The 24731-nt window shown below is 40.2% G+C and overlaps 1 protein-coding gene across 8 annotated transcripts in view; it reads left to right on the top strand.

Moving 5' to 3' along the window:
- The window catches only part of enox2 (ecto-NOX disulfide-thiol exchanger 2), a 187776-nt gene extending 164174 nt beyond the window's left edge, over positions 1-23602 (top strand). For 7 of the 8 annotated variants that reach the window (XM_067599749.1, XM_067599748.1, XM_067599753.1 and 4 more), the window contains 8 exons: positions 1545-1651; positions 6305-6419; positions 9001-9188; positions 11568-11708; positions 15932-15988; positions 16835-16940; positions 19338-19423; positions 22761-23602. In XM_067599749.1, coding sequence (XP_067455850.1) covers positions 1545-1651; positions 6305-6419; positions 9001-9188; positions 11568-11708; positions 15932-15988; positions 16835-16940; positions 19338-19423; positions 22761-22892 — 932 coding nt within the window. In that variant the 3' untranslated portion in view covers positions 22893-23602. The remainder of the gene's footprint in view (positions 1-1544; positions 1652-6304; positions 6420-9000; positions 9189-11567; positions 11709-15931; positions 15989-16834; positions 16941-19337; positions 19424-22760) is intronic. The other variant, XM_067599756.1, reaches the window with a different exon arrangement.
- Positions 23603-24731: the final 1129 nt, after the last annotated feature.

The following is a 24731-nucleotide window of genomic DNA, read 5'->3' as shown; positions in this document are numbered from 1 at the left end:
GATTTCACACACATACAAATACATATATATACGTATACTTACATAAAAGCTCACAGCCCAGAAAGTCTGTCTGTACACTTTTCTCTGTTCTCTGCCTTCACTATCGATCTGCTCCATCAAATTACAGGGAGCTGGGAAGATGCTATTGATCCCTGTACTCTTCTCTCTCACTGCTCTGCAAACACATACACATACACACTTAGCTGGTGGTCTTATTGACTCCCCCCTGTGTACATTTGGACCTCTGGGATACACAGACCACCCATACAGTCCTCCATGACCACCTACATGATAGCAGATAGATAGCTTGGAGGGGAATGACTATATCGATATCTGCGGCTACGATAGAGTCTGTCGCAGACTGTACAGACCCAGAGAAGCTGTCATCATATACATCATATGTAGGGGCAGTGGGTTGTGCTGTCTGGTCCTAATAAGACTCCTTGACCCAAAGAAATCTTGCTCAGCTCAGCTCAACTCAGCCCAGTATTAAGTTTCTACACTTTCATTTTGCAGTTACAGCTGAACTGTTAACTACAGTAATAAGATTTGAAGGTTACTGCTGTTCCTTTAAAATCTGAGAAATTTGCATAGAGAAAGTAAATCAGGAACATTGTATTATTTCAACAAGGTGTCCTTGGGCAAGGTTCTTAACAGCCCACTGCTGTAGTGGAGCTGCACAGTGGTCAACAGTGGCTGACGTGAAGTAGGTTATTTTTGGCAGATGCCAGTTGCTTAGCAAACTTTCCCTCGTTAAACAAATGTTAAACAAGAGTCTAAAGCCACGTTAGCGGCTCTGTGAGGCTGTACTTTGGCACAGTGGTGCCTTGAGCTAAATGCTCACGTCAGCATGCTCACAATGACAATGTTAACATGCTGATCTTTAGCAGGTATTAGGTAATATTTTGTTCTGATGATGGCATTAGAAAGAAGTCAGGGGTTTACCAAAGTTATTACTATTCATCCTGAGAGGGACATTAATATCCATACCAAATTTTATGACAATCAATCCACTAGCTACCATTTAGCACTACCATTTAATAGTTTTGGAGATTTTTAAGTCTTGACCAAGGTGGTGGATTGACAGACGTTTCCGTCCTTACACGATTGTGGCGTGGCTAATTAACATCAAGTCAGATGTAGCAGAGCTGCAGTCTTAAAAGGGGACAAGGCGCATATATGTATAAACCAGTATATCATATATAATTTAAGTATGTTGGAAGAATGTATGATTTATTGAAGTCCTTGCATGTGGAAGCTATCTGACCAACCATCCACAAGATGATGCATTGGCATCAGCAGGTAAATAGATCACAGGCTTGACACGCACACGCACACGCACACACACACACACACACACACACACACACACACACACACACACACACACACACACACATATATACAGACACACCACACACACACAGTTCTTTACATCCCTAGTTGACTCCACTTTCTCACTCCTCTGCTCCCTCCCACCTGCCCTCTGTCTCTGTCTCTCTGTCTCTGGATGGTCTCTGGTCCTTCCCTGCATCCTGCCACAGTTGAACAGATTGTGTCTGTATTCCAAGCTGCTTCCAAACAAAAGGCATGGGACCATTTCTCCAAAGCTCAGCGCAAGAACCTGGACATGTGGCGCAAACAAACAGAGGTTGGTACTCTCTGATTTTTATTCTGTTGTTCACATGATATATGGAAAATTAGACTTCATCCCATTTTGTTCTATACCTGTCTCCCTCCTTACTCATTGTAAAGTTCTATATGTTTCTATTGATAGTTAGAGCGCTTGCATTAGGGTTACATCATGATACTCAAAGTTCAACAAGAGCAGAAAAAAATAGGTGATATCAGAGATGAACAGAGCAGACTCCATCTGACAGTAAGTACTTTCAATGAAGTCAGGTTACAGGACAGGTGGCTGCTCACTCCAGCCCCTGTAAGATCCAGACACACCTAGGTCCAAACCTCTGCCCCTCCCCCTACCCCCAACCCCCCCCTCCCCCTGCTGCCGCCACTGCTCTCCCCCATGAAGGGATACAAGCTGCTGGGTGAGTTTTCCATCTCTAAGGGTGTCCAGAACACAGGTAAATCTGTATAAACCTTCTACCCTGCATTTACAAAAAACAGTCTCCAAATTTATGAGCAGATATTTGAGGAGGAACATCTTGACGCGTAAAACCATATTTATTTTCGACTCTAACATTTTTTTTGTCATCCACTATCTGCTCACCATTTTCTCTCTGCCAAATGGAGCATTAATTAGCATGATGATGGGTTGTATGTAATGGAGGGCTCTGGAGTGTGGTGCAGTCCTGGGTCTAATGGACCATATATGATCATATCTGATTGGTAAGTTTCTTTGAACCTCAGTATGAAAAACAAGTGATTTAAGGTGTAATTTAGAGGCTAATACAGACATGCACGCACATCATAATAACAGATTCTCACACAGCAGAAGCAGCAATCAACTTGTAAAACCTCTTTTTAAAGGTAGGTGTTGCAAAGCAAAATGATCTCTATCGCTCTACTGTTCAGATTTGCTGCAGAATCATGAAAATAGTCAAATAAAATTGAAACTTTTACTATTCTGTAGCAACAACTGTTTGTTAGAACTTATCAGACTTACAATAGCTTATGTGGCAGTCTCTTAACACACACTTGATAAGTAAGTAAGACACTGGATGATGCATTTTTACATGCAAATGCCTGAGTACATGCCTGGTTGTCTGATGTCAGAAAAGACCATTTATGTATTGCTGTCTTCCCCTGCTCAGACATTGACGGTCTCTCATGAACCTAGTCACTGTAGAATCACTTTCTCTTATATATATATACTGCACACTGTAGATAGCAGTGTGTTTACATCAGGCCTCAGGGATCTGTCCATTCTCTTCTCAGACTGACTGCAGTACACTCCTTATTGGAGTACAGCATGGCCATAGATGCAAGTGAAAGAGACCCCTTCAGGCGGTTACTCTGCTGCTAAATATGTCCTCATTCAGAAAATATTGTCAGGAAAAAATCCTTTAAATGAACTCCTGGTTCAAACATTCTTTGTAGTTTTTTTTCTTCCAGCTATTTTACACTTCATAATAGCACTGCGACTTTAGACTTTGTCATTCAAAGTGACATCACAGATACTGTGTGTGTATATATGTATGTGTCTGTATGTATGTGTGTGTGTGTGTGTGTGTGTCTGTGTCCTGGTGTCTGTGTGTCTCAGAGGAAGCAAACAGCAAACAGATGAAGTCACTGAGACTCAAAGCTCTTGGTTCAGCATTGGCCCAAGTTAAGTCTGAATCTTTCTGCAGCTGTCTGTCTGGGTTTAAATAAATTAATACGCAATAGGGAATTAGCCCAAAATCAGAAAACTGATGTGTGTGACAAGAAACAAATTGAGACAAAAATTGCAGGTTTAAAACTGTGTTAAACATTTTTAAACCAGTAGGAGGCCAAAAACAACCTCATAAATCAATCAAAAATAAATATAACCTGTTAGCAAACAGTTGTTTTCTTATACTTGCAGCAGTCACAGAACAACCTGAGCATCCCATCTGAGTCATGTTTCTGGCAAATTAATGAATTTAAGTTCAATATACTGCTCTCTTTTTAGCTTTGGTTTGGTTTCCACGAACTAATGAAGAACATCAGGGGCTCTTGGCTTGCTAGACTTGTTTACTTCAGCTTTCTGTCATTTATTGCAGGGCTGGTAGAGTGCACTCAGCTCGCCTGTACTGGAAACTGCTGGCGTTTGTAATATATGAGGGGGTAATAAGAGTGGTGATGCTCGAACATAGATTCTGTGTGAAGGTCGGAGAAACAAAATAATGGGCTACAAGTGTCAGAAAAGCTGCAGAGTTTGGTGTTAAAGCACAATTGGTAGTTCTTTCACACCACATGGAGTGATTTGATTCAATATCAAAAATATGGCTTAATCCAGGTTTATTTTAACATTGATACACAAGCCTGCCTCAGAGGCTGAAATGTATAGGACTGGCAGCCACTGGCCAGTGTAAAGAGAATAGGTAAGTAAGTGCAGTTGCTCAGGGGTAGTTTATCATCAAAAAGGCAGCCTGTTTCACACTGTCATATTGTATATTCAGTATGATTCTCTGGCCTGGAGGTGAAATATGGAGGAACGAGCCACGGTGTTGACTAGCTGCAGCTCCCAGGCAGAATCAGACAACAGCTGCCTCACTCTATCAATGTTTTTATGTGGTGTGTGTGTGTGTGTGTGTGTGTGTGTGTTTGTGCAGTGGATATGTGTGCGCACAGTGTGCTCCATACACACCAGATGGTTGTGTGTCTGCATGTGCTTGTGTGTGTAGAGTACCTGTTTGACCTCTGTCGTGGGCTCAGGCTGATAACGTCAGCTGACAGATGGTTGTAAGTTTATTTACTCTTAGGCAGCTTTTTTTTTTTTTTGTTGCTCCATTTACTTTTTTAGGAGTATTTTTCAGTCTATTGGTGTGAATATTTTATTGATAAAGCACTCATGTATCTTTCTCTCACAATTGTTTATACATACAGTTTTTTACTTGTGTGTCCCAATACCTACTCATGTTTGAATTGTAGAGTGAGTGTTATCCTTGTGTGTATAGTTGTGTTTGGCATAAATCAAGGGGAGTAATAGGCTTAAGCAAGGCTCTGATAAGTTATTTAAGGTTACTAAAGGTGAGTAAAGTGATATTTTCTATGTAGATCTACCGTTATATAGTGAAATCTCACATCTAATCATTTAACAAGGAAATGAACGTCATTGCATAAAGCAACTTAAATAACTAAATAACTATAAATGAGCCAGTTTGACGTTGCAGGTGAGATATGCATCTTTTAAAGACTATTGGTTTATTACCTCTCAGTATTTGATGAGTTTTGATTTGTCTGCTGAATCGTACTGCATAGCCTCTTCTAAGATGTGATAAAGGTTTAACACTAGAGGATATCTGGTAATCAATTTAATGATAAACATTTTATTATATAAGGTGACTTATTGTAGGGCTCCATTTCATTCACTTTTTGAGCATTCGTGACGGAGCAATAATTCATTATTATTGCTTGTCTCTTCATAAAATTCTAGTGTGATAAAATGTTCAAACTTCTATTCAGGCATCAGCCTGTCAGAGCATGAGGTCTTAAATACTTGAACATATAAAGTATTTTGAAAAAGAGAATAAGATTTTGCTCTGATAAAACAATCAGTGTATCCTTTTTTTTTCCCCTTTCACTTCTCAAACCTCTATGAGCCTCCCATGTTGATGTGCATGTCTGACCCTGACATCAATGTCCATGGTCTACTTGCGTTGCTGGACATTGTTCTGTGACCTTCAACCCTCTGAGTGGAAAAGGGGTGTCCATTTATGTCTTTCATGCACAGTTTGCTGTGCTCTTCATTCTCTTGCTCCATTAGCATTAGACCTTTTGTTTTTCAAGGAGACACTGTGTACTACCATAATGTACTTCATATTCTCAACGGTAAACACAAGCTGAATGGTGTTTGAAAGCCCATGGAAGCACAGATTCTCATTGGCATTATGTCTGTTTCTGGTCCAAGCATGCATGGACTGTCCATTGTGTATAAATGTATCACAAGGATTTTGTTGGTTTGTCCCTCAGCATAGACCTGAACGATATGATCTCTTTTACAGCCAATCCAATTCAGTCGGTTAACCTTCACCTTTAAACCATTTTGAAACCTGCTTCTTGCTACTGGTCTCAGGACAGATGTAGTCATTAGTGAGACTGTTTGTGAGGATGAAATGAAACGGAAACAATTGGTGATTTAGAGTTACTGCTAGTGTTTCTAGATGTGAGCTCAATTAGAATAAAACAGGGATGTAAAAAAAACAACAGACATGCACGAGACATGTGTTGTCGTTCTTGATCATAATCTTATGAAGTTACAGTATGTGATGTTTTGACAGTGGCTGTGGTTGTCATTGCTGTATACCTATCATGTATTGTAGCTGCATGAATATGCTGTTTTTTCTAAGTAAAAAAAAGTTTTAAAAAAAGAACATTTAAGTACAAAACTGGGGTCTGGCTATATTTTTGCTACCATCTGCCCTTTTGCTGTGCCTGAGGAGGAATTGAGCCCCAGCTCTGAGATCATCCTTCTCATCTTTATTCATCTACACTCCTTCGTTCTCTGCTGATCTGTTATTAGTATTCATTAGTATTCATTACAACTAATGCTTTATATTAACAAAGAGGTGCCACACTGATGATCCTACTCCTACTAGTTCAGCACCTCCTAAAAGTCTTTGCAGTTTTGACTCTCCACTCTTTTCCTTGTGTTTTCCAGGAGATTAGAAACATGCACAATGAGCAGCTGATGGGCATCAGGCGAGAGGAGGAGATGGAGATGTCTGATGATGACATGGAGGATACCCCTGACAGCAAGGACTCTGAGGACTCCGGTATGCATATGCATGCTCATACTCACAGTACAACACTTCTGTCAACATGACAGGCCCATACACTGATCAAGATCTCCAGAGGATGAACACAGTCAACGTTAAGTCACTGAGAGAGACAGCTGTGTTTGACTGAAATGACAGTAATCATCCCTCAAGCATCTGACAACCATGTGACAACTCCACATGAATAAAAAAACATTCAGAGTATATTAAGATGCTGACATAACGCACGCTTTACTGGGTTGATTTTGAACATAACTGTCAAATAACATCCACCTGAGTCCACTCTAGTGAATGTACACAGCTCCATAAGAGTGTGTGTATATGAATCTGTTCACACCTGCCAGCTGCCAGCTCATTTCAGATTGGGGTACCACTGAAGTGCCATAATCTTCTGGTTTTTGCTCGAAGGAGTCTGTTTGTGTTTGCCGAAGCAAGAAAAAGTAACGGCTCAGCTAATCTGTTAATCCCCAATTATAATAACCCCTAAGTCGTCAGTAGTCACCAGGGCAACATGCTATAACAGTTACCACCACATGTAAGGTCATCTCTCATCTTACGTCACGTGCCTCCCCGCTTGTTGTTATGCTCTCTTCATGTACTCTTTCTTCTTGCCTTTTAATCATTTTGATCTCTGCCATTTGCTAATATGACAGCTTCTGTAATCAGCATGCAAATGTATGTAAATGCAGTCGTCAGCTCAGCCCCTTCTCTTTTGCAACCTTGTTATTTAGCGATCAGTAATTAGCATAGCTGTCAAAGACCTGTCACTTCACTCGATGCTGCAGGATTGGCTGAGGTGACAGGTGTTAATGTGACACTTCTTGGTATTTGTGTTAACAGGCTGACTGTTACAGCCCCTTTACTCACTAACCTTTAAGCAAAGGGGCATGTTGAGATGTCAGATAGCCCTGCTGAAAACACCTGTGTTATGACTGGAGCCTCTTAAAAAACGAATCAATGTTTTGCGCCTGACTCATGTACAGAATAGAAAGCAAACTGCTTGTGTGCGTAACTGTATGCCTGGTAAGTGTATGTGTGTGTGTATGTGTGTGCACGCACACTCATGGATATCTGCAGGTCGATAGCGCTGCCGGTTATGTAACAGAAGGGGAATTGCTCAGAATCTGGCCAAGCGGTTGACATCCCCTCACACCAAGTTGATGAGGCTCTCAGATCAATACTCTGCTCACCTCAAACCTTCATTTTGCTGGGAGAAAAGTACACACAAACACAGTGTGCTCACACACATAGACAAGCACCCAGCAAGAGTTCATTAACGCTGCCAATGGTTGTCCATGATAGACTGCAGGCAGCACTCATGAACACCCATACAAAAACCTAACCAGACACGCATTCATGCACACACGCACACACACACAGGATGGGGCTTATCTCCCCAGTCCAGTCAGTGTATTGCACTTTCCCAAAGAGCTTTCCCTCAAGGCCCACAGGAGGAGAGTAGAGCTGATAATACTGGACATCTCCAGCGCTGAGCAGGTCTCATATAATAACTCCCACTGTCTCCTCTCTTTGCTCAATAGGTCAGGTCAAATGTCCAGTAGAGAGCTATTGGACAAAATGCTCTGGGATTATCACATCTTAAAGTAATCTACTGTGTTTGATCATGGGTTGTGGAGTGAATATTGAATTGACAATGTCCCCATTGTTTGACATGATTGTATCTTGAAATTTTGGGCCCTTTTGTTCTGGATGTTTTTTAGGCCCTGAAAGCCTTTTTTTTTTTTCAAACGGCTTACTAGTAAAAGTGACGGAAACACATGAATACACAATTTTCTGCCAAAGTTTGTGTTTGTGTTTTTGTCAGTGCTCCTCTCGCTTGTTTGAAGTCGGCGAGGCTCAGATAGAAAGGGGTGGTGTTGCATACTTCAGTGCACAGAATATAGCAACATTTAAATCAAAATGTGTTGACAGTTGTGGCATTTTTTTTCTTATGTTGCCAGGCTACTGTCAATCAAGCCTGATCAAACCACATGCACATCATCCTGATGAAGTAGATTAGATTAATTTCCGAGTGATTAACTCTTAATTAATACTACCTAAGGATATTTTTTTGATATTTAATATTACATTGATATACAGTATGTCAGATTTGAAACTCAGGGAGTTAATGCTACAAGACATATTTCTGAAACGCTCCGTCCTGTAGGATCGGGCAGAGACATTTTTACCAGCAGACGTCTATCAGGAGAACACGTCCCATTCTGTGTTTTAAGATGCTTGAAATTTGCTAAAGTAAAACTGAGCTCTTCTCTTTCACCATTATTCTTGGAACTTACCGCGTTACTGCTCACGCCTAACAGTTCGTCTGTGCTCTCACTCAAGTGACTGAGGAGCAATTCAATAACTGTGTAACACACATACAAGCTTCAATATTTAGTTTCCTTCAAATAGATACTGTCCACAAAAGAGCTAGGTCAGGGATAACCTGAGAACAGAGGATTAAAAGCCTGAAATTTGTATTGATGAGGTGCAAACTGAATAAGATGACCCGGTGGTAATCCATAATAACCTCAGTATTCCACACTGTTCTCTGTATGTTATGTATATGAATCTGTAGGTGTTTCCCAAGCAGAGGCCTTAAAGGAGGAGAATGACTCCCTGCGCTGCCAGCTGGACGCCTACAGGAACGAGGTGGAGCTGCTCAAACAAGAACAGGGCAAGAACCAACCGATCAGGAGTGAGGAGGACAACACACACTCTCAGCAGCTCAGCTTCCTACAGCAGGCTCTGCAAGGCATGCAGAAGGTAGCACTTGTGTATGCACACACACACACACACACACGCACACGTACTCAGAGAGAGAGTTTTAGAGACACTTTTTCCAATTGTCTGTCCAAAAATAAGTTTAATCTCCTCCTCCTCCTTCGTTACTGTTCTCCACCAGGTTCTTTTTAAGAACAATGTCACTCAGGTTACCCTATTGAATTTTCCATGCAAGATGAAAAAGTCAGCTGTCATTTATTCATAATCCAGCACTTAAAAAGAAAACCAAGTGCTGTCTGGGAACAAGTAGAAAAGTACAGCTGTCTGGAGCAGCTGTTAGTGTGAAGAGCAGCTAAAATGTAATATTTTCAGGTTTACTCTGGTTATAGAAAGCTTATTTGCCGTTGGAATGGGTTTTACTTTGGGATTGGAGGGTTGTGTGCTGTGAGTCTGACAGCACACAGATACTTCTTGGAACAAACCCCAGGCCATTAAAACAAATTTCAGACCATTTATTCAGAGTTGAAGAAAAGTGTTTTTTCCCCTCTCTCTCTCTTTAAAAACAGTTTGTTCACTTTTCCATTTTCAATCTTCCAACATATCAGATGTTTCAGAGATAGAATGATAAAGTTTTGGACTTATTTTAATTGTTGCTCCAGGTGTTTACACAGCCCACAAACCACTATCAAGATGGATTCATTGTCTAGCATGAATAAATATTAAAAATAGTAACTAAAAAACTAGAAAATTGAATCATATGAACAATTATTTTTGTCAGAAAACAGGTAAGATAAAAAGTACAGTAGACATCTTGAAGATGAACAATACTTTAAGATGCAAATATCAATAAATTGAAAATAAAAAATACTACCATAGATGTATGCATGTCTGTGTGTATGGGATACTATAGTATGTGTATGTACAAACACATGAAAGAAGAGGAGGCACTGAGAAACTTATGATAGTTAATATCATGATGAAAGGAATACTCATTTTTGTGTTTTGATATTTCAAAAATTGAGAAACCGTGTACACACTTTGCTTTTAAACTTCTTTATCTTTAGCTGAGGTTCAAAGATCTTTTTGACCTTGGAATCAGCAGCTGAGAAAACAATCCAAAAACGAACAGTGGATTTAGTCGCTGTTGGATCATGTTTTACGGTATGATGTAAAATAGCAGATAGAGAAAAAAATCCACACGATATCCGGACAATAATTCCCTGAAGTGCTGGAAAAAAAAGGAAGAAATGGAAATTTGAGCATCTGCAAATCCGTTTCAACTGAGAAAACTCCCATCTGCTGGTGAAGATCATATGATATTAACAAAAGCTCCACCGTGGCTACTAAATTGACCCTGTGATGAGATTGTTTTCTCAGCTGCTCTATTTTTAGTTTGCAGGATGACCAACCTTTCCACTTTCAAAACAACTACCGCTGTAGTGACAGAGCCCCTTAAATCTACCCTTTGAATTGTAAAGAACTACTAAATTGACTCATTCTCGCATTTGTCAAGTGTCCTCACTGAGCTAGGTGTCACAGGTAATGGAAATTAATGTTTGATCGATTTTATGTTTAGAGAATCCATTAAGGCATTGCTGTTTATTTCTGCTTGTAGAGAGTAATTACCTTTCCAACTTGCATCTCTCATGGTGTGTTTATGAAAAATATTAGGTAAATGGATTAAATGAATTGGAAGACACTGAAATTGGATACCTCTCTTTCCCACGGTCCACATGTATCACGCAGCCACACAAATTGCAATGAAATATTATCAGCATAAACTGGCAACCTGTTACCTCTTTGTGATTTATAGTGCGTGCAACACAAAAGCACTCAACGTGTAGTTGCGCAGATGAAAATTTCTAGCTGTAAAGACCCCCTGCGACTCGCAGACCCTCTTTTTGTTGAAATTAACACAGCAGGAGGTGAATCTTTTCATCTGTGTTTAGCAGATAACATCAGAGGACAAACTGGAGATAAACATAGTTGTTAGCCATCAAAAGCTTTCTCAAAAAGCCAGTGCTTGTGTTACCCAAAGCGAGGATAAAACCCAAATGAGTATTAATTTTCTCATAATGTTTTTCTTCTATATGTAATTTGTAATTTTTGAGTGTTTATAAACAAAGCATTTGGCAAACTGCTCCTCTTCAACACATGTAAACAGAGTAGCATGAGATAGAATAGAGTACAACGATTTTCACTCCAGGAAATATTTATTGAAGATTTAATTCATGTCAGTTGTTAATTGGTGTTTTGTATCGAGCTGAAGTTGTAATTACCAGTAAGGATTACTTGCTAAATATTAATAAAACAAATGCCTGATTGTTCCTCGGCTTTCGGAGCAGTTTGATAACGAGGTTTGCATCACGGTTAGTTAGTTCACTGTAGCATTAGCGGCTTACCGTTCTCTCCTTTTTGCAGCAACTATTAACAATGAGGGAAGAATTAAAACAGAGGGAGGCTGAGCTGGAGAAGAGTTTGGAGGACAAACAGCAGCTGAAGAACCAAGTCCAGAACCTGAAGGAAGGGCTGCAGAACCTGCAGAACACACACATGATGCAGGTTAGTGTGACAGAAGATGACAAAAGTGTGTGGGTGTGTGTTCTGAGAACGAAAAAAGAGAAAGAAACCACCGAAGCCAGCATATCTCCCAAGTGTGTTTCGTGGGAAAGTTCATTTCTGGGTTATTCTCTTTGTAGTGAGGGTGAACACACCCTGATTTGCACTTTAATAAGAAAGAAATTAGTTCTTGATGAGTTTCAGTGCAGGAAACATAATGGAGAAATAAATCATCAATAAACAAAAGGACAGAACATGATAGTTTTGGGTCGAGGAAATTACTCAATAATTTGAATTTATTTCTAAGCTCATCAGATATCCCAGAATAGCTTTTTGGGTGCATTTTTATAATATCACCACTGCAGCGAAGGGCCTACCACAGTGAGACAAACAGTTTCTAACTTCAGTCAGTGTTCTGTTGTTCCCATTTCCCTCCCAGGGAGTTTAATTCATTATTTTTTAACATAAAGTATAATAGACTCTTTAATTTCTAATCCCCCCCATCCAAAAAAAAGTTAATATCACTGCTTTCAAGTTTTAAGTGGCTCTGTAAAATGATAGTTTATGATTTCCCTTTCTTTTATTATGGCACAGTGTGTGCCACAGAAAAACAACCAATAATCATCTAAAGGGCTGTTTATCATCCTTTTGTGTATAGAAAACATTTTTTTTCTATTGTTAATCAGCGACCTTCAAACCTTGTTCTGCATTACTGTGAAAAACTTTCATAGACAGTTTGTAATGAATGAAACATGCAAACTATTTTGACAATAAAGTGATAGCTCAAAGCAAAAATGCCAAACATTTGCTACTTCCAGTTTCTCAGATGTGAGGTTTTGATGCTTTTCCTTTAATAGTGTCTGATAAACTGCATTTATTTGGGTTTCAGGCCGTTGGTCTGATAAAACAAGTAATTTGAAAATGTCTGGGGACTAATAATGGGAATTTTTCACCATTTCCCTGACTTTTTAATAGAGAAAACACTTAATTGTTATGATAATAATGAAATAATAATGGAAATGACTGATTATATACAGTATAGTATCTTTATCTTCTAAATCTTAATTGTTTACTACATGGCCTGTTAGTTTCACACTAAACTCCCCAAATTGACGCGGATAGTGATGTTCCACCCAGTGCACCATTCATTACCTCCGTTAAAATCAATAATTTGCTTCTATTGAACTTTATAAGCTGGGGATGGGTATTTCAAACATAGATATTTCCCTAAATAATAAAAACTTGAACATCTTTCTTCCATCTTGGAGAGAGAGATTCTGCCAAAGTCAACACATTAACAGCTGATAGTTTCTGTTTCAAGCGACCAAGTAGTGACAGCATCTTAGGTGAATGCAGCATAAAATCACCCTTGTGCCCCCATCTGCTCCAAATAACTGACACTGTACAGCACAATACTGAGCGTTCATGTCAGTGTCATCATACGTGTAATTTTCCTCTTGCTCTGCTATCATTAGTGTCCCGTCTTTCAAACCATTCTGTCATGGTAACAGTTATTAAGGAGTGCTTTACACCTGCTGGGGGAGGTGTCATTTACACATAGCTGGTGCAACAGCCTGCTGTAGTTGGGATTTGTCTTCCTGCAACAAGAATGCAAATCGTGCTAAACATATCAGATGCCCACAGTTACTGATAAAGTATAGAAATCACTCACACCATCATTAAACATTGAGAAAGCATCCGTATTTAAATCCAGAAAGTACAAATCGTTTTCATTTCCCTGCAGATCTGTGCCTCTCTACCAGACAGGATGTTTTTCTTGTGTTATTCCGTCCCCTCCTCTGTAACTGTGTGTTCTTACTGCAACCACATAAAAAAAAAAAAAAACCCAGAAGAAATCCATTCATTTCCTAACTGGGAACATATTGAGCATGGTTGACCGCAGTCAAATTGTTTCCTTATTTGTCTGCAGCTGAGATTTTATGTGACATCAAGCGGCAGTAACCCAATCACGTACTCTCATTCCTGAACATTCTGTCCTTCGAGCTACATCAGCACTGACATCACATGAAGCAATCATTTTGTTCATATTGACCAAGAGGCTGTAACTAAGAGATCAGGCCGTTATCAGTATGTACACAGAGTAATGGTGTGATCACCAGATGGAGAGAGATTACCTGCAGGAAATGTAAACCAATGCTGCTGTCTCAGATCTGTTAAACGAGGCCACGTCATCAGTTAGGGCAACTCCTGCTACATTATTCATCCATCCCAATGTCACATTTGTTATTTGATTGAATGAGTTGCTTACACTGAGGCACTGAGTTTTTCACAACAAAACTCCATCTGATATTGATTAGTGGCGAGCTGTATTATTACAAAAGTACACTTCTTAATACGGTGCACTAAGATCTACGATTTTATTAAACAGTTTCAAGTTTCCAGGGTCATTTCTCTCTGTTAGACTGTCATGTTTACTAATGTTTCAGGTGTTGTCCCATATTCCCAGTATTCAAGTGCTAATGTTTGTTAATGTTCCTTCTGGCTCAGCATAATGAGCGGAAGGGCTGTCATTAATATGAGCCTCAGGTTCAATTGCCTATTAAATTGGATAATAATACAAACGAGAGGCTCTCAATCCACGTTGGGACCTGCTCCATGTGTTGTCTGTTTACTCCGAGATGTACGAGCCCGACTGCAGGTTCCACAAAGCGCAGAGGTGAATTAGTAATTTGCAAACGGATCTCCTCCTTCAGCTCAACCGGAGTGACAGAGTTGTCAATAGGGCGTTAATGGTGATGGGTTTGATTAGAAATGTGTCCCCACAACTGTGAGCCCTGGGAAATATGCTAATTAAATTCCTGCATATGGGCAGACATGAATCATGAGAGACAGTCTCATTAAAGTGAGAAAGAGAAATCAATTTTTGGGTGTGGGTTTCTCCGAAGATTAGCGATTGTTGTGAGGTGATTTGTCATGTTGGAGGGAGCCCCTCATGCCATCCGTTTTCCTTCACTGGTCCCATCACTGTCCATGCTGACACCAAACTGTCACCACACATTACGGGATCGACATCAGGGCAGGTCATTGAGACTATTAACCTTATTATTATTATTATGATCACAACAAACTGCTTTATCAAATTTTTCCCATATATATTTTAGTGTTGCCAGTAGCTGTTATTCATTATTGATTGATATGTTGATTATATTATTTCTGATTAAAGGGGTAATCTTTAAAAAAAAAAAAAGAGAAAAAAAAGCAATTTAATATTGCAGGTCTATGAAGTATGGGGAATTGGAAGGTTAAAAGAAGGTCAAAATTGATGTAGCAGAGGCCAAGATACCTTTTAGTCCCTTGTATGATTCAACCTCCAAAAATAATAGATCCTACAAATCCCATAATGCAACTCAATAGAGTCTTTTTGTCAGAAAATTTGTCCTAAGTGTAAACCGAGATAACCCTGATACAGGTTATTTTCCAAAGCTCCCTTCATGAGCCGTAGAAGACATTACATAACTGTTTTTCAGAGACTAAAGGTGTCAGGGTGCTTCAACCGAAGTTCTTGTCAGATGGTCAAACAGCATCTGAACCAGTTGCGTCCAACAATTTTTTAACTTTCCAAAACTGACAATCTGACCATTTCGCCCACCTGACGCAGTGATTAGCCAGGTGTGCGGATTTGAGAAAGTAAGCCAGGTTTGAATTTTTTGCTGAAGCACATTTTTCATTTTTTTACACAATTGCAAACAAGTGCAACACCCTGGAAGGAAAGATTGTCCTGTACCTCTCTATAGCAACTAGTTTAGCTCAGCTATAAACAATTTTGCCTCCATACACAATGGGACTAGTTAGTATGAACTAGTTAGTTTCGAGCATACTGACACCTTAAGTAAACTGATAATCCTGCGTAAAATGGTTACTTATCAAATATGTTACTGATCATATAATTAACTAATAATTTAAGAGAATATATTTCCAAGAAATCAGCACACATAAACAGCTATTACAGTTGTAACAATGGAAGACTTTGTGTCAGTTTTGACTCAAAAATCTTAATAGTATCCATATGGAGTTTAGTGTCTTTGTTTTCCTTGTTTTCTCAAAATCTGCACACACTTCCGGACATTATTCTGAAGTAAACAATGCTCCTATTTGTCTGCCTTTGCACACCATGCTGTGCGCCACCATTCTCCCCCATCTGTCTACGTTAGCGCTTAGCTTGTTTCTCAGTGGCTTGTTTCTCATATGTTTCCAATGTGCCGCAGCTGGAGATGTCGAAGCAAGACGACAGAGGCGGTGAGGAGAGCCCTAATCAAACCAGTGTAAGTGGAAAAAGGTTGAGCCCGCCCCATCTCCTCTCTGGCTGTTTTTTTTTTTATTGTTGTTGGTTTTTTTTTCTTTTTTAGTGTCCTCATTCTCCCTTCTTCTCCCTTCTACCTCCTCTGACTTCCCTCTCTAATCTCTTCCAGTGACATGACAGATCATTACAGGCCAATCCAGTTCACAGCAACTGCATTTGTCATTGAATAAATCACCCAGACACAACTGGGCTAGGATATAAAGGAGTCATGAAGTCAAAATGGCTTGCACATGTGTATACGTCTACACACCCTCACGTAGACACACACTCGCAGGGTGTGTATGGATAGATTAAAAACAGAAAAAAGGCCACAAGGCACATCACACAATGAGTGGAAATAGTACACAAAATACTATGTAGGACACCAAACAAAAACTTCTGTTATTCCTCTGCCTTTTTTCTTTCACCTGTCAGAGATCTGAAACAAACAGCTTGATCATTTGCCTTCCAAGCCTCCTCCTCTCTCCCTCCATTTGTTCTTCTCGCACTCATCTCTTTTTGTGTTGGTGTGTGTGACATGCATTTCATCCTGCAATCAGAAATGTAGCTTCCGGCTGAAAATTCTCCCTCGCCTCATTATCCTCATCCTCATTGTCGCTGTGTTGGTGGTGGAACTTTCTGATGTGTTCATTCCACTTATTTGTGTTTGATTGTCTTTTTATCGTGTGCCATGCATCGGCTTAAATTTAATCTTGTTTACTTCACGTCAGCCACAGTCAAACAGTACCAGTGGCTGGTAGGTGTTTTATTTAAGGTAACTGTGTGCTTGTGTGTGTGTGTGTGTGTGTGTGTGTGTGTATGTATATAGGACGCTACAGTATCGACAGTGGTGTCCTGCAGTCAAGAGAAGGAAGGTCCCACAGAGAAGAATCCATCAAGTCCTGTCCACTCCGAGAGGGAAGCGCTGCTAGTTGGTAAGCTGGCACAACTCTGACTCTTATGCTGTCAATATCAGTTAGACGCAAGTGTAACATTTTCATTACTCTAATCTCAGTAGTTGTAGGAACATGTGTGTTATCATCATTATACATTTCTAGGCATACAGACAAAGAGACCTCAGACCCTCAGGGACCCCAAAAGGCCCCTGGAGGTCTGTGTATCAACTGTTAATTTGAGAAATTAGTTTATTGTGAAAATGCATCACAAAAGAACAATATCAAACTGAAAACAATGATATGATAAGCACCTTAAAAGCCCTAAAGGTGCAGTGTGTAGAATTTAGTGGCATCTAGCAGAACTGACTCAGCAGAAATGGAATACAATATTCATAAGTATGTTTTAATTAGTGTAAAATCACCAGAAACTAAGAATAGTTGTGTTTTCATTACCTTAGAATGAGCCCTTTATATCTACATAGGGAGCAGGTCCTCTTCCACGGAGGCCACCATATTGCATCACCATGTTTCTACAGTAGCCCAGAATGGACAAACCAAACACTGGCTCTAGAGAGGGTCTTTCGCATTTTTCGTGGCCATCGTAGGTTCTTCTACACGCTTTGAAGGGGAGGCGCACTCAGTTGGTTGCAATCTGCAACCTCACCACTAGATGCCACTTAATCTTACACACTGGTCCTTTAAAGAATGCTTCAAATGAACTAGATTGCACAATGTGTGTATTTAAAGTGATACTGCAGTTATCATAGTCACCTCCTGGCTGCATCTTACTGCCTCCCTCATCTCTCTCCAAGAATTCTTTGTCTTTTTTTGTATCTTTGTAGTCTTGATGCAATTAATAGTACAAATGTTATAAATATTCATGGTGTCATGGTTCATCTTGGTTGAAGACACGGAAAGTGACAGAAGTAGTTATGAGAATGAAAGAATAAAAGTGCTAAAAAAAGGTTAAGGGAGTGGTTCAAACCCTGCCTGCTTTCACACTTCTGCACACCAATCCTGGTCAATTGTGTCATAAAGTGGGTATGACTGTATGATTGTCTGTTGTCTGTTTATCACAAAAATTGTCAAACTCCATTCCACTCCACTCCCCATTTGAAATGTACAGAAGCCTTAAGGATTAGTCCCTGTCTTGTCAAAATCAGATTTTGTGTTGCCTTAAAATACCTTAAACTACTGTAATTGACAGAAAGAAAACTTGGGGCTGGGAAGTATTCCAACATTGGAGTACTGGTTTTATTTGGTGGCTGTGGGCGCTGTACTTGGTGGGTATTTAAAGGCAATAGGATATGTACACAAAGGGAAAGGGGGATCAATAAGGGCCCACATGACATAGCTGAAAACTGGTAGCAGGTGTGAAAACTGCAAACGTTCTTTTCATGCCTTAAAATACAGCACAAAGCAAAATGTAAAGATAGCTTGGATGCAAGGAAGGCACAACAACTCAAATAGAGTTGTTGTGTCTGTTTTGCACTAGGTGATGCAATTTAAGGTTATCTCTCATCCACTCAAGTTGAAAATTAGCGAAAATATAACATGACACAGTGAAGCACAAGCCTGGGATTTCCATCAGATGCAGAAAAATCAAATAGTTTTCCTTTCTCCTGAGTTGTAATATGCAGAGATGGGAGCACAAAGGTGGAAAAACTGTAAAATGAGAAGAATTTCTATTCACTTTTGTAAGTGTTTAATGGTCATCTTTTGACAACATCAGTGACATTGAATATGAGTCTTACTATCAGCCTTGACAGTTGCACATATACTGGCAATCTGCACACACATGAAGTGGGTACGTGTTGTTACAGCAAATGTCTGTTCTGTCAGTCGGAGAACATGTTCATTGTAGTCACTTATTCATTGTCCGTGGAGCAGCTCCAGGCATTTGTGTTCAAGTATAGACTGACCCACAGGTGGCAAAAATGAAGTGTTAGAGTAGTATTTTCCTCTTAAAAGTCTCAAGTGATTATGGTATTCTTGCCTCAGTGTTTGAGCCAGTGAAAAGCTTTGTGACTTTAACACTGTGTGTATTTGTTTCAACTGTTGGACTCTCGATGCTCCATAGGTGGTTAGTAAGCAGCAGTGGAGGATTATCTCCTTCCTGGCCCTATCTATGAGTTGATAGCAGTTTGTCTGAGCTTGGGGAGAGTAAGGCTTTGATGAGAGACAACAGCATCAAAGCCCTTATTAAACACTCCCTCTAATCTGGAACCACAATGTACAAGAGGCTCTTAACAGCACTAGGACTCTGGGAAAAGCCTCTGGAAGCTTGTGTTGTGAAGAGGAGAAGAAGTTAGATAAAGTGGTGTCACACACATCCTTTGGAAGTTTGTCAATGTTTGACAGGTGACAAGTGAAACTGGAGGCATGTGACATATCTCTGCACTAACATCTTTGCATGACTTGTTTGTTCTACCTCAGGGATCATTTCAACGTTCCTGCACGTCCATCCGTTTGGAGCCAGCATCGAGTACATCTGTTCCTACCTGCAGCGTTTGGACACTAAGGTAACAGGCACATATGAATCACAACCTTAACTGCAGAGTGGATCAGCCTCCAGTATCACTCTAGATTACATGCACCCATACTGACACAGTGTCAGCCCCCCCTACAGGGCTGACATATGGACTTGTTGTATGCCAGGGTCCTGCTGTGCAGTTGAGACACAGCCCCTCGATGCAACTGATTCTGATTCTTTTTGCAAAGAGGTCTTTAGGTTAAGCCAAAGCACTTAAAAGAAATAGTTTGACATTTTGGGGAATACAGTTTCTTGCTGAGACTTACATGAAAAAATCGATACCACTCTCATGGCTGTAGGGTTAGTATGTTGCTATAGCCAGCAGACAATTAGCTTAGCTCAGTACAAAGACTGGAAGCAGATGAAAAAAAGATGGCTGGTTCTGTCTAAAGGTAAAACAGTCGTCCTACCAGCACCAAGCAAATGTGGAAGTGATATGGATCCTCTCATTTAATGCTGAAGAAACCTAATAACCACATTTCCCAAACTGTCAAACAATTCCTTTAAATAATTGGGAGCTAGATGCAGATTTTGTAAAATGTTTAGTATTCTCATGACCTGAGAACAGCAAAACAACATAGAGGAAATCAGTCACACAAAAGCACATCGGCAAAATTCACAGACATCTCTAAATAGATGCTTGGTTGGAAGTTGAATCCAAAATACTTCAAAATATTTTGGAGAAAGTCGAACTATAGAGACAGTTTCTCTCACTTTTCTGTCCTAAAATGTCATCGCTATTGTATATGTCTAGCCATATCTGGCTAGGTGTGTGATTTCCCTTGATGCCAGAACATATTAAAACTAGATCCTTCAATCTGACACCTGAAGCCAAACACCGCCGTCAATCCTCACACACCCTCAGCTTCCACTCTGTCTGGCGAAGAAGAGCTATTTTATCCCCATCTTCCCAAGGAGGCATTTAAGACATATTATCGCTCTTCACTGCCGCTTTACACAAGACTTTGAAAATGCCAACTTTCAATGTCACCTTCAAAAGGTAACACTGTGATTAATGCCTATTTCAGCTTTCCACTCCTTTAAGAAGACCTTCAGGGAAAAAAATGGCAAATGTCACCGATCCCTTTACGTTCTCACTCACTGACCACACAGCAGACACATTCAGGATGAAACCATCAGATTTTAAGCAATTCCAACTTACTCATCATTTGGGAGAATTAAATTTCTCATCTGCAAAAACTTTCTCAACCACATCCACAAGATTGCCCCAAGAAATGACTGTTCTCTGTAGCAGCTCTTTGAATATGCTCATCACTACCCTGACTCATTCTCACACATGCAAACAATAGAGTGTGACGGTCTTCTCTCATGCCTTTTGGGTTTTGCGCTTTGTTTTTTTTTGTTTTTTTTGGCTTGTGTGTGTGTGTGAGTGTGATTGTCTGTGTGTGTGTGTGTGTGTGTGTGTGTGTGAGCATACACCCACGCCTGTCTGTCTGTGTGCGTCTGCCTGCGCATCTGTTGTTCCCACACCGGCTCTCCGCTACACACATCAAGCAGCCCACAGAGTTTTGTCAATATCACTGACTAGACTCCCCAACAACAAGCCCAATTTTGCTTATCTGGTGGCTCCACACACAGCTCCATTGTGTGTAATGACACACCAGTCGTATTTCCATGATGGGCCTTAATGCATCTTGACATCAGCGCAGAGCTTGAACAATCTAGTTATTAATGCAAGACACTGCAGCTTGTCTACAGCAGCCTATACAATGGATTTTGGCAACATCACCTCAGGTTTTCAATTGATGATCCTCAGCCCATCCGTGTGGTGTGAGCCAGTTTACGCTTAGTCAGGTGGCTGCTATATCACCCCTCTCACTATAAATTTACTTGCACTATGACTCTCCGATGCAGTGGAGGAGCAAGTGTAGTGACTGGATGTTTTGTGAGTATGATTGGAGCAGAGAGGAGGTGTGGAGTTTGTAATATATGTATGCCGTGTATAAAGGGGATGTGTCAGCAATGTCCAAACTTCACTAGATGACCTCGTCAAGAGCTGGTAATAAAAGCTTTTTTTAACCTGTTAAATGACACTGCCCTTAAGCCTCTGTAACTCTGGTTCAGGATCACTTATACCTTTTATAACATACTATTCTGACTCCTTGGTTGTAAAAAGAGTTGCCTTTCAAATGCAAGTAGGGTTATGACTGTAATCAAATGGCTGGAAAACAGTAAGCTTTTTATTTTTGGTACATTATTTTCAAGTTGTGCACAAATAGTTCAACATTTTTCAGAGCAACATGCCTCCATTACAGTTTTTCACAAATGTAAATATAACACAGTGAAAAGAAAATGAAAATAAATGCGGTGAAATCACAGAATTATAATTAAAATCATTTTAGTGCTGCAACTATGAGTTGATTAATCAATTAGTTCAGCAGAAAATAAATTGCCACCTTTTTTGATTATCAATTAATTGTTTTGAGTCATTTTTTAAAGAAAAAATGCTAAAATTCTAAATTCCAGCCTCTAAAATGTGAATATTTTCTGGTTTCATTAGTCTTTTATGATAAACTGAATATCTTTGAGTTGTGGACTGTTGGTTGGGACAAAACAAGTCATTTATGGTTGCACGCTGGGCTTTGAGAAATGATATTTTTCACAATTTTCTGACATTTTATAGACCAAATGGAGCATGACAGACACAGGATTCTACTGTAGCTGCAGTCATTAATATTTTCCCTGTAATACATTACTAACAATCAGATAAAAGCATTAATGACCTTCATTACATCTGCCAATAAAAGAAATGACCTGATCTCAGTGACACGATCGCTCAACTTCAGTGAGTTGAGTATCATGACAGTTCTGACATTTGTGGATAATTAATGGCGCTGGTGCTGGGGCATGACAGAGGAATTACAAAGATATCTGACTTTCATTCTCACTTCAGCCGGTGAAGAGTTTGGACATATAGCAGTTAGTATCGGAGAGACATGACATAATGCAGGACACATCTGTGACTTCAAGCTGTAGCTGTCAACTCATAGCAGTCGCTGTCAGTTTTTATGTCTGGGGACGATACTTCCCAATTAAGGGAAAGGATAGAGAATACGAAGAGACCCAAAACAGACACTTGAGGGACCCCATGAGATAGTGGGACACTAGAGGAGTCAGCGTCCCCAAGCTATGTTCAAGGAGAATTGAAATTGAATGAAATACCGCTTCGGCAGCAAGTCACTGGTGACGTACTGTAGACCAGAGCACTGTCAGTAACTTGAAGATGAATCTGTTTTAATGCATGTGGATTTACGATTGTTCTGTGTCTGACCCCTGTCTGCTCTTTGTGTTTGTGGGTTTTGCAGATTAACCCGAGCGAGGTTGAGGCTCTTCTTTCTCGGCTGCCCTGCACCTTCAGACAGGAGCTGACCGGCGTTGGAGCCAGTCTGGAGAAACGCTGGAACTTCTGCGGCTTCCAGGGCATCAAAAGCACATAGACTCTGCTGGTGACACTTCTGGGACGACGGGCCGACAAGGCAACATGGGGGCGGGGGGGGGGGGTGGGGCACTGTAGAGATGTGAAAGTAACAGTATAAAGCCCACAAATATCAAAGACAGTGGACGGTACATGACTGTACAAGGACACAGGAGACTAAGCTCAGATTAGGAGGGAATGTTACACGAGCATTTCAGGGACTCTGTGTATGTGGCAGAGATGTAAAAACGCAGCATTTCCATGGTGAAAGGAATGTTGACACCCAACCACAATGACGAGGTCTTCATGAGCTTGAACTCTCAGTTTCCAAGTGTCTGCAATTATTTTTAGACATGACGACTTCCTGGGAGACACAGAAGAGCACCGATTCCTACAGTCACTGGATTATTATGTAGTTGTCGCCCACATGGGCAGGGCATTGTACTTTCCGAGCCTACGGTTGGCTCTGTATGTTGTCAGTGCGGGCCAGGACTACAGGGCTAACCTGCAAGGTTATCAGGGTCTAACTGAATACTTCAAACCTCCAAACCCTTTGGCCTCCCATCTCTTCTCTTTTTTGCTGTTCCTGGTTTGTAACATAGATCAAAAATGGATATATTTCTTCATTATCTGTAAAGGCTGTTAACAGTTGCATAGAATCATTTGTTGTAATACACTGTAAATGCTTGGATGATATTTTTGATTATAAAAAAAAACATTTGAATATAACAATGTTTGAGTATATTTTTATATGTCTGATACTCACAGAGGCTGGTTTTAAAATAAGTAATAAGTGTGTGCAGGTTGAGTGCAGTCTCCAGTTGTACAAACATCAGTCCTGAGCGACACACACACCTACACAGGACAAGTGGTCCTCTTCTAAGTTTGTGCACATTCTTGCTTGAAGGGCGTTCTTTTTTATATCTACCTTTTTTGTTCTTACTGTAGCTGCACTCAAGGCTGGTTTTCAGACCTTGCATAAGGTTGTGTGTCTTTCAAAAGACAATCGTGCCTGACTCTCAGTCTGACTAAAAGCATCGCACAGCTGCAGCACACTTAACTGGGAAATGCACCTAGGGGATCATGTTAATGGTGTTTAATTGGTGAGGCAGTTGGTGTGTGCGGTTTCTGGCATGGGGCGCACACAAATTGTTTGTGTTTGTGTGCTAGTTGCCTGGATCCATATATTAAGCGGTTATACAACACTCTACAGAGGGGAATTGTCTTCCCCACCTTCGCCAGATAGAGAGCTCTCGCCGCCAGGACTGGAGGTTCCTCCCAAAAGCTCAGTCAAGCATTCTTAATGCACCTCTACTGGGCTATTTGGCAGCTCACGCTCTTCCCCTGTTGCTCTGGTAAACAAAGGTTTATTATTACACGTAATAAAAATAATAAAACTGTATTCATAAAGCACCTTTCATACAGGGGGTGTAGCTCAAAGTGCTTTACAATAAAGTGAAGAAAAGAATAAATTAAAACGATAAAAGCAAGCAATCAAATGAATAACAAACAAAACAGGGAGCAAATGGCAAGAACAGGTATGCAAAGAGCAATAGAATATGTAGAAGATGGGAATAAAACAAAGGAAGGCATAAGAACAATAAAATATGTAAAAGAATAACACAAAGGAAGAGTGACCGTTAGTTAAAAGCGATGTTGAATAAATACATTTTTCAATTGTCGTTTAAATATGTTCAGAGCTTACATCTCTTATAGCCTTGGGTAGGAAATTCCACGGTTTTGGTGTGTAGTTAAAAAAAAGCCGATTTCTGTGTCAGCCGATTTTCGGGTGATAGTTTGTATTTAAAGAAACAGCAGCAAAGGATTTAATAGGCCATGAAGGATTATAAAACAACATGAT

This window comes from Thunnus thynnus, chromosome 9 (assembly GCF_963924715.1).
Source record: "Thunnus thynnus chromosome 9, fThuThy2.1, whole genome shotgun sequence".
In the NCBI taxonomy this organism is placed as follows: Eukaryota; Metazoa; Chordata; class Actinopteri; order Scombriformes; family Scombridae; genus Thunnus; species Thunnus thynnus.
This window is presented reverse-complemented; position numbering and strand designations above follow the sequence as displayed.